Genomic DNA, 10,034 nt, shown 5'->3' with positions numbered 1-10,034 from the left:
TCTGCCTTTCAGTTGAGTGGAGCCTCATGAGAAGTATCCTAGAAGAGCGCCTGCTTCCTTTTGTTATGAACGCTTCTGGTAAGGACGACTAAGGACTAAAACAGCTTGTAAGAGTTGACCCCACCTCCCTCCATTTCTCCCTTCCCCAATTCCTCCCTCTCTTTCTTTCTTTCTCACTTTCATTCCTTTCCTCCCACCTTCTCTGGCTGTTTCCTTTCTTCGCCCCTTCTTTACTTCCTTCGTTCCATTCTTTCCGTCATCCTTTCTCCGTCTCTCCCTCCCTTCTTACCTCCCTCCTTACCTTTCTCTCAACCTCCTTCCTTCATTCCTCTCCCCCTGTTTCGTCCCTCCCTCTCTCTTTCCTCCCTATCTTGACGCCTCCACTTTCTCTACTGAGTTTTTAATCAATTACATGTGCTCTTTTAGATGACGTAGTCCAACTCGGGATATTCTTACCACCACATCAACATCTGCTGCTAAAATTCACTCCTCTAAATGAATCAACTGTGGTCTCCGTGGCAACGGATGATTGGCGGTTACTTCAGCTTGTAGAGTCTTACCTGCGGCAGTTCGAACGGGTCAGCGGCTAGTTTCATTCAAGTCTCTAATCTTAAAGCTTGGTACCCAAGCTGAGAGGGCCTGGTTCATCAGTTAGGCCATTTGAATGGCAGTTAATTTCTGACGAGTGCAGCGACGAAAAATCATTGTATCGTCAAGGGAACAACAACTACAACAAAATATCAACATATCAATTGGTTACGAACACTCATCAAATGAGTCTAATAAATCAGTGGGCATATTGAAGTCCAGGCCAAGGTTTTCATTGGCCAGAAATCGCCGGGTCTCTTAGAAGTGAATTATGCAACCTTCGATATAGCAATGGACGTTTTCGGCGATACGATGGCCATTTTGAATTCTGTCGTTTCAAATAGCTGTTACAGACTAAACTGGCCCTTGAGCATCCCATGATAGCAATTTGAATCAAGAGAATCAAAATGGCCGCCGTATCGCCGAATAGGTCCATTCCCCTGATGCTATGAACATAGCGTGTGGAGCCGGCTTGATTTTCTATTAGTAACGAAGAGCTGTGGTCCTCACCAAAAATGAACAAAACATTCACTCCGTTATTACGATAATTTGAAGACCCCAATATTTTGGTTATGACAGTTTTGAATGATGCAGTCCTGTTAGTGGTGAATGTTTTGTGTTACAAGAAGACCTAGAATGTTATATTTCAGAGATAAAGAGAATATAGTTTATTTTTTATAGAAAACTTTATTATCGTCCAGTTAAGCAATAGACCACAAGTTTTTATGGTTTATATGCTGATAAACCACGCGGGATTTTGGAAGAACACGAGAAGAATTCGTAATTCACGAGCTGCAGGTGAGTGATTCACGAATTCTTCGAGTGTTCTTCCAAAATCCTAAGTGGCTTATCATGCCTCTAAACCATAAAAACTTGTGGTTTATTGCTTTTATATAATAATTCAGAAGACACGCGAAATTTCTATGAGTTTACTGGCACAATAAACCAAAGCTGATTGACCAATCAGAGCGCGCACATTCATTTAATTATTATATAATTGTAATAAACGTACATTTATATTCTTCCACGCAGCTTTTTCTCGTATTATATACAATAGATTAGCAACTGACTCACCGATGCTTTGTTGAACAGGTTGGCAAGAATTGATTATATATTGCTATTGAATATGTATCATATGACATATAGTGTTTAACACTCTCGTGAATAAGTCTGTAAAGTTCTGCAAGAGAGACAAACTGCACAGACTTTGGTAATATTGATTCTAATCACGTTGAGCATCTTAAGTAAGATCACATTCCCGTCTCGTCTCTAATTTTAAACGTTTCCTGGACTTGAGAAAACTTGGTTCATTAACAATTGCTACAGAACGAAAAGCTTCCCAAGCCTTACTCGTGTTAAGGTTCGTTTCTCAGTAACATTTAGAGAGTCTAGTCTGTGTACAGTTCTTCTTTGAAGCAACTTTATAACGGATCCACGACCCTTAACGTGGCCGAACACAGTTTTCGCGCGCGCTTTTGCTCATGCAATTCAGCGCGCGCACAAGGATTGCAAAAAACAAACATGCCGTCAATAGAGCGATCATTCTATTTACTAAACACCCGCAGTATCTGTGCTATTTTTCTCTATAATTGAACGTAGTGTATTGATGGCTTTCGTCGTTTATCACAAAGATATGTTAGAAAAGGTAACGATACAAAGAACCCAGCAATTCTCAGCTTTTTTTTTTGGTACCGAAAGAACCCAGTTAAATGCAGCGCATGCGTAGTAAGTAAAAAAATTGCGATTGAAAATTTGACACTCGGAAATACGCCTATTTGTCGAGAACCACTCATTAGAATTTCACGAAATTTGGCACGAAAATACTTTAGGAAATAAGTAACTGGGGTATTGAAAATAATTGAACTTTAATAAAGGAAATTCTAGATATTCCAGTGAACCTTCAAGAAGGGATAATTAAAGATCTCTCTGTTAATTTATTAGCAAAATGGTGTTAACTTGTGAGAATCGTTATAAGCTTGTTGCATGCAAATTATAAAGAAAATCTAACGACTAGATTTTCTACAAAGAAAACCGATTTTATAGGCCTGTTTATTTTTATTCATGTTGCCACGGCAACGGCACATACGTCAGCTTAACCATCAAAAAAACAAAGTTTGTGTTGTTAACTTGCTTGCTGCCATTTTTGGTGACCGAGAGATGAAGGGTTTTATGGCGTTCCATCGCCGCCAAAATTCAATGTTCCATTTTACGTTCTACTTTCCGCATTTTATCCTACATTTGTTGTTTGACATCTGAGTTTGCACTTTCGTCATTCAACTTTCCTCGTGCAACATTCAAGTTTTTGCCTTCTACATTCAACTATTCGTATTCGCGGTATTCAAGTTCACGTTCAAGTTCAGCGGATTGCACATTCAAGTTTTCGCATTCAACATTGAGCATTTGCCATTCAAGTTTTTGCTTTGAACATTTGACTTTACGTATTTCACTTGCAAGTCTGCATTGCACATTCAACTTTTTAAATTGTACTTTCATCCGCTGGTCATCCACCTATGGACATCGTGGGCTAAACTGACCCAGCCCATCCCCGCTAAGGTTACGATCGAAAGACTTCCCACAGGAGTCGGGTCGGGAGACCTTCCCCTCTCCCGACAGTATTCGTGGCACTTCTTGTCAAACATGGCGGATCACCAGCCGACTTCGATTTCTGCACAGCCCGCGGCGGTGGCGGCGCCCGCGGCTGGTTTGAGTGACGTTAGAGCCACTCTGTTGAGAGTGCCTGATCGCCTTTCCTCTTTAGAAGAACTTCGATCTTCAAGTAAACACATGAATGTGTTTTTATAATAGAACTCTTGCACAGATTAGCAAGCGCACCTTGACACTTTTTGCACGGCGTACTATCGATCATACAATAATATAGTCAAGTTCAGTATGCTTTTGCTTTTAATTATCTCTTCTTAGTGTATTTTGTTATTTTTTGGAGCAGGACTTTGATGATGGGTAATATGTTAAAATAAGCTTGAAAAATGACAGAAAACCCCACTCAGTACACACAGTTGGCAAACGGTGGGGCACGTGCTCAGTTCCCGGCAAAACGTTCCCTTAATGAAGTCTAAATTTACGAAATTTTTCCCTTTCAAGCCCTGCGTTAAGACAGTCGCTGAAAAGTTACGCTTTTTACGTGGCATATGACCAAACAGTTTGATAATTGACATCCTCAGAGACTCTCATAGAGAAATAGAAATAGGGAGACTTTGGCAACGATTGCTTGCGTGGTCACGTGGACTATCTAGCTGAATAGAAAATATCCTAGGTTGAAATTAAATTTAACTGGTTTAAAAAATATATTAATATTAACTGAAATAGAAAAAAAATTAAATGTAACATATTTATTCCATCTGTTTATGAAAAGTGAAGAGACTTAATTAAAAGCCCTTGGAGGTTACATTTTTGTAATTCCAACTTTACAGATATCTGCTTTTTGTTTTGTTTTTTTAGACAGCACCAGACAGTTGCAACATCAGTCAAATTCTGCTGGTCATCTTTCTGTTTCTGTAGCTGCAGAGCTGCGAAGGCTGTTTGGTCATCTTAGCCATGCAAAACGACCACGTCCATCCAAATCTCTTTCAAAATCCAAGCGAGGTGCAACATGTACCCTGAAGTTTGTGTGTTTGGCTTCTAAGGAAGAGGCAGACCGTCCTTCAATGTCAGTGAAAGAAAAAACTGCACTTGCAAATGCTGGCCTAAACAAGAGCTCTGTCTATAATGGAATCATAGAAAGATTTCTTCAATTGAGTGAGGTTGACCCATCCCACATTGGACCCTCGAGACAGTTTGTTATGAATTGTCATGTTGCCATTTTGTTTTATTCATTGCACGTAGCCTGTGCATACAGCAAGAATATTGCAGGGACAACTACTTTTTATACCCTTAGCTTCTTCAGGTAGTTATTATTTCTCATATCTATTGTTTACATATCATTTTCTTATTAAAATAAAGCTACATATAATGTTATAGCTGAGACACTCAATCCAAACTTTGACATCCTCCTCTCAACAGTCCTGGCACTCACCCCAAGAATGTTACTTATATCACACACTTGGAAACCTTGCTCAAGTAAAAAAAGTAGCTGTTCCTCGGTGATTTCATAGGAAGGTCTCCCTCGTTTACCGCTACTGTTTAGTGGAGCTTGATATGCACTGTGAACATGGTTTCTTTGATCCATCTCAACCAACATACTGTGAGCAAGTCCAACTAGTTCTGTTACTACGTCATCTACATCAAGGCTAACAGTTATTCTTTGCAAAAAATCAAGCTTGAAAACTATTAGTTGAAAATCTATTGAGGGATCTCGAGATCCTATCAATCTATCAATAGCACTGATCACGCAAGTAAGGTATGTCATCTGACATCTGTTGAATAAATTCATTTAATACATAATCAACCTCAACAATTAAGATGAAACAAAGTACTTGAATGGTCAACAAGAAACACACCAATATTGCATGCATAGCTAGGTCTAAAGGTTAGTTTAAGCTTAATACCGTCGCGTCGTAACCAAGTTGACATTTACTCGCTAAAAAGGCTTTAATAAAAAGCCACTGCCATTCAGGACTATGTTAAGCACGTTTCTAACTTTAAAGTAATTATGTTCACCTCCCTCAAACTAGCCGCGGGCGCCGCGGGCTGTGCAGAAATCGAAGTCGATTGGTGATCCGCCATGTTTGACAAGAAGTGCCACGAATACTGTCGGGAGAGGAGAAGTTCTCCCGACCCGACTCCTGTGGGAAGTCTTTCGATCGTAACCTTAGCGGGGGTGGGCTGGGTCAGTTGAGCCCACGATGTTCATAGCTGGATGACCAGCGGATGAAAGTACAATTTAAAAAGTTGAATGTGCAATGCAGACTTGCAAGTGAAATACGTAAAATCAAATGTTCAAAGCAAAAACTTGAATGGCAAATGCTCAATGTTGAATGCGAAAACTTGAATGTACAACCCGCTGAACTTGAACGTGAACTTGAATACGGCGAATACGAAAAGTTGAATGTAGAAGGCAAAAACTTGAATGTTGCACGAGGAAAGTTGAATGACGAAAGTGCAAACTCAGATGTCAAACAACAAAGGTAGGATAAAATGCGAAAAGTAGAACGTAAAATGGAACATTGAATTTTGGCGGGGATGGAACGCCATAGGGTTTTAGAGAAAAAGGTGAATGAAACACAGGTATCAAAAACTGTGTTCAGCCACCTTAATATTCTGAATGACGTACTTTTTTATTCCTATAATGTCAATGCCTTGTAAGGGTAGACAGGTGCCGAGAATAAATTAAATCAATATATACATAAATTTATAATATAATATAAATAAATTAACGTAATTAATGCGTGGATTCTAAAAATTCGAATGTGAACTAAAAATAGGCTGTGAACTTTGTTCATAATGTTTCCATTTGTCTTTAGCGTAAGTTCATCGGGTGTGTTCCACTATCCGGTAGGGATTTCAGCCACTGAATGCATTTTTGTCTGTAGTCCTGGAAGTAGAATTCTCTCTCCACAGAAATTGCTCGAGAATATTTCCCGGCATCTTTGTTTGTCGTCAAAGGTGCTTTCTTGGGTACCTCTATTTTTCTTCGAATTTGCGACTTTCTAACTTGGATACCCTTAAGCTTTGTGTTTTGCCCTGTGTTAGTAACTTTTCCTTGCCCTGTAATCTGTGCTCTTGTCTTCAAACTGCTATCGGCCTTTTTAACTCCATTGAGCCTTTCATTGAATGGTAAAACTCTGCCCAGCCACTCAGAATGTTGTTTCAGCAGAAACGTGGCATTTTCGTTCAGCCGTCGCTTACCAGGACTGCCTGCGGCCGTTTTCTCCTTATTTGGCGTTATAGTTTCCCCTACGCTCTGTTGGTCCACCCCTGCATTTTGCCGTTGTTCAAGCAGCGGACTACGCCAGGCGATCTTTTGCCGAGAATTGGGACTATGGACATTTTTGGCGGGAATGACCAACGACCACCTGACTTGTGGTAATTCCAAACTTTCATGCGTTCCACTTTGTCTAGTCCCACTCTTTGGTGGGTCTGAAACTTTCCGAGGTGTAAAACCTTCATCTTTATAATCGAGTGATATTATGGATTTCTGAGCCAGGGAAGGCATGCTGCCAAATTTTCTTGTGAGTGGCATTGTTAGAAACTCTCTTGAAGTTGTCATCGTCAGCTGAGCTGTGCGCTTTTGACTGAAATAGAAACGTATATAGTGAGCAAAGCTTTTAACAAATCTAAAGACCAAAGAGGTTTAAACTTGATTTTTAGTTAGAGAATTACAAAAGCAAGTTAACGCTATTGTCCCCGCCTGGAAGGCTAATCCGGCACAGGTTTTCTCCAACATTTATTTCAGGGTGCCTGGTAGTTTTATTTGCAGCAACCAGTTTCTATTTGCGGGCGGAGAGGGGCATTGTGAGGGTTATGCTGGCCTGTGTCTTGTGCAAGACTAAAAACACGGGGCTCGAACCTGGACCAGTAGACTCTTATGGAATAACTGACGACTACAGTTTATGGCGTTACAATCAATCCGGATGTTATTTTCTGCGTAGCCTTGCAATTTTAAAACGCAATGTTCCAATAGTCGTCCCAATTCTGATTAGCAGTTTGCTGGAGCAATTTCAACCTGCAAATTCAGTCTTCTGAAGGAAAATTTATGACGACTGGTATATTTACCCACAGTTCTTCTTGACAACACTCATAACCACGTACAGAAAAGTTCTAAAACCTTCAAACTTAGCTTACTCAATGTCGTTATAGTACAGGTACAAATATTTTTTTTAAAAAAAAAGGCTTTCCTTGAGCCTAATGGGCGATGTTGCACTGTGGGTTCGCAAGGAATTGTGGTTAACGTAAAGCCACAATCTTTTCTTACGAAGGATTCAAATTCTGCCTCGAGCAAGTTGCTATCAGTAATATTGGCGGTTTGTACAAGTTCCGGCTTCACTTTTTAATTTTACTGCTCTGTCAGAGGGAAATTATCATTGTCCTTCGGTCGACTGTTTACCAACAGACTGCACGAAAGTCGTGACAGGTCCGCGTTCATGTCGCCAAATTGGGAACTGCACCTTGAAAGTGAAAGTATATTACTGCGCCTTTCAATAACATGCGGACTCTAAAATTTAATCAAATGTTCGGCGGCTCCTCCCAGCTTCCGACTACTGCCGTGCACTGTGAATCTTCTAACACATCCGCCATGTTGTCTGAACTATGCTCGATGATTTGATTACCGCTCGCTCCGCAGTAGTCGGAAGCTGGGAGGAGCCGCCGAACATTTGATTGACGGTAGCGAAAAACATTTGTTGGTTGAGCTTTGAATTTTAGAGTCTGCTTGTTATTGAAAGGCGTAGTAAGGCGCGGCTCGCCTTTTGGAAAGAACATCCGGCTTCTAAGGCTAACAATTACATTTTGAATTTTTTACGGCTAGCGGTTTATTAATTTTTTTCTACGGTTAAGAGAATCTAAGAAAACAATTACCATTATTTTCAAAAGTTTAAATTTAATTTTCAATGTTCACAAAAAAATATTTTGACTACTGTAAAACAAAGGTCTTCGGACCACTCCGGGAAGGGAAAAAAACTATGAAAAGAATTTTAGACCAATACAGCTTACCACTTCAGTACGACAAAGCAAAAAAAAATAAAAAAAAAAGGTCCTGCAAGAGATCTTGAGACTCTCACTTTCGCGGCAAAAACTGTTTTACGTTCAACAATTTTACGGCCAACGGTTAAAATTTTCAAAAGTTTACGCTCAGCGGCTAAACTTTTGGCCCGTTTTACAGCTAATGGTTAACCCTATTGAGACCCTGTTCCACTCTACCTACTGATGGAAGCTTAGCGTTGTGATAAGCCTCCCGGGACATTAGTAGAGCTTCCCAATTTGTGTAGCGCTTTACCAAAAAGAAACACATCAATGAAAAATAAATCAATGAAGCAACAGCAGTTCTTAAACAAACCTTAATGAATTTCCAAAATCTCATATATTCCATTTAGTCAACTTAACATGTCCTTAAAAGGTGGCTTGTAGCCGCTGTTTACTTCATAATTAATTAAAAAAAAATAAGTTGTTTTAATTCACTTGTGATCTATTTAAATTACGCCGAGAAATAGGTTGGCGATAAAGTCAAGAAAAAAAGTCCGAAGCTAGACCAAAATATATATATATTTTTTTTCTTTTCAAATTTTTGCAGTTTTGCTGTATTTACATTTATGCATTAAATATACTGTAAAATAATTTGAGATGGCATGGAGCGATGTTTTTCCGCGGTAAAATAATTAAACTAACCATTTCCTCGTTTGCATAAATTTAATCTCCTCATATCTAATGCTTGCGAGAACGTCTATGAAATTAACTGAGCCTAATCCACTTCGGCTTACTGTAAGGAAATGACATCCAATGTAAATGTGTTCTTTTTGGATCTGTAAGGTATCTTTAGTTGTTAAAGTATATTGCATTACAAAATGAAAGTCAATACGTAAATCCTTCAACTGTGTTGTGAGCTTAAAACTTTCCAATTAGCGGATACCACAGCTTTTTCCTACAAGAATATTATTTTAGCAGTAATTTAAGATATATTTTACTTGCACCCTGCCAGTTCAGGTAAACACAAATGCCGCCTGCGCTGTTTTTTTTTCCATTAAATTTATGATGTGACATCCATGATTCGAATCTGAGTGCAATTTCGTGTACTGATGTTACCTCAAATCTTGCTACTTCGACAGGCTAATTTTCACTGATTTACTGTCCACAAGAAAACGATAACCTTTCATTATACTTTCAACCTACCCCGCGGTTGAGCATGGTAATATTAAAAATATAGTTGTGGTCAATTTGTTGGATTTTTTTTTGTTTTTTTGCGTTTAAATAGGGGAACATGGTTTCTCTTAACAGTTCGATTCTTTTTTTTTTTTTTTTTTTCGCGTGTGTGTATTAATGACTGAAGATTCAAACAAAGACAATGACTTGTCAGTTTTTCTTACCGTTCGAGGTAAGTTCTGTCACGATGAAGAATCCCACGTTGTTTGCTGTTGCAGGTTTCTGTAAGATGAATTCTTTTCACGTATTCCGTTTTCCAGTCGTTATATCTTCCTTGTTAGTAAATTCTGAAAGAAACGGACTCAAGAACTCGCCAATTTTTGTCGATTTTCTCAAGAACCTCCCCGCTACAAAAAGCTGTTTACAACACTGCTGGTTTTTAAGCCATTCCAACTCATTTGTCAGTTCCTCTGCGTCACAGCGGAGGCGGTTCATTAAGGTTCAAATCATTTATTTAGTCCATAATGTCATTGGCAATTTGCCGAGCCTCTAAAATTGCAAATGGATTAAAATAGAAAACATTACTTACGTGCACGACAAAACAGATCCGAACATGGTGTTAAAATCAATGGCAAAGCGGCTTGGCATTACACCTGCAATGGTTGTTTCGAGAACACAAAGATCCTTTTATCAAGGCT

General features: G+C 39.2%; 2 protein-coding genes across 3 annotated transcripts in view; one reads left to right on the top strand and one right to left on the bottom strand.

Annotated features, from left to right (window-relative positions):
* The window catches only part of LOC145479889 (AP-5 complex subunit beta-1-like), a 30,285-nt gene extending 25,145 nt beyond the window's left edge, over positions 1-5,140 (top strand). The window contains exons 36-37 of one of the 2 annotated variants that reach the window (XM_081458365.1): positions 1-78; positions 4,045-5,140. The exon at positions 1-78 is cut by the window's left edge and continues 35 nt beyond it. In XM_081458365.1, coding sequence (XP_081314491.1) covers positions 1-78; positions 4,045-4,493 — 527 coding nt within the window. In that variant the 3' untranslated portion in view covers positions 4,494-5,140. Of the gene's footprint in view, positions 79-426; positions 3,998-4,044 lie in introns of those variants that run through there. The other variant, XM_081458366.1, reaches the window with a different exon arrangement.
* Positions 5,141-5,263: 123 nt separating this feature from the next.
* LOC145479926 (uncharacterized) lies at positions 5,264-9,737 on the bottom strand. Its single transcript, XM_081458404.1, has 2 exons — positions 9,561-9,737; positions 5,264-6,776 (listed from the first exon to the last, which is right to left on the bottom strand). The coding sequence occupies exon 2, from the start codon at positions 6,749-6,751 to the stop codon at positions 6,002-6,004; it is 750 nt and encodes a 249-aa protein (XP_081314530.1). The 5' UTR covers positions 6,752-6,776; positions 9,561-9,737; the 3' UTR covers positions 5,264-6,001.
* Between the last annotated feature and the right edge of the window lie 297 nt (positions 9,738-10,034).

Source organism: Orbicella franksi, chromosome 2, assembly GCF_964199315.1.
Source record: "Orbicella franksi chromosome 2, jaOrbFran1.1, whole genome shotgun sequence".
NCBI classification, from domain to species: Eukaryota; Metazoa; Cnidaria; class Anthozoa; order Scleractinia; family Merulinidae; genus Orbicella; species Orbicella franksi.
The sequence above is the reverse complement of the archived record's forward strand: the minus strand, read 5'-3'. Positions and strand labels throughout refer to the sequence as shown.

Coding starts and splice junctions, on each gene's coding strand:
- LOC145479926 (XM_081458404.1), bottom strand. CDS start 6,751: ATGACAACTTCAAGAGAGTTTCTAACAATGCCACTCACAAGAAAATTT.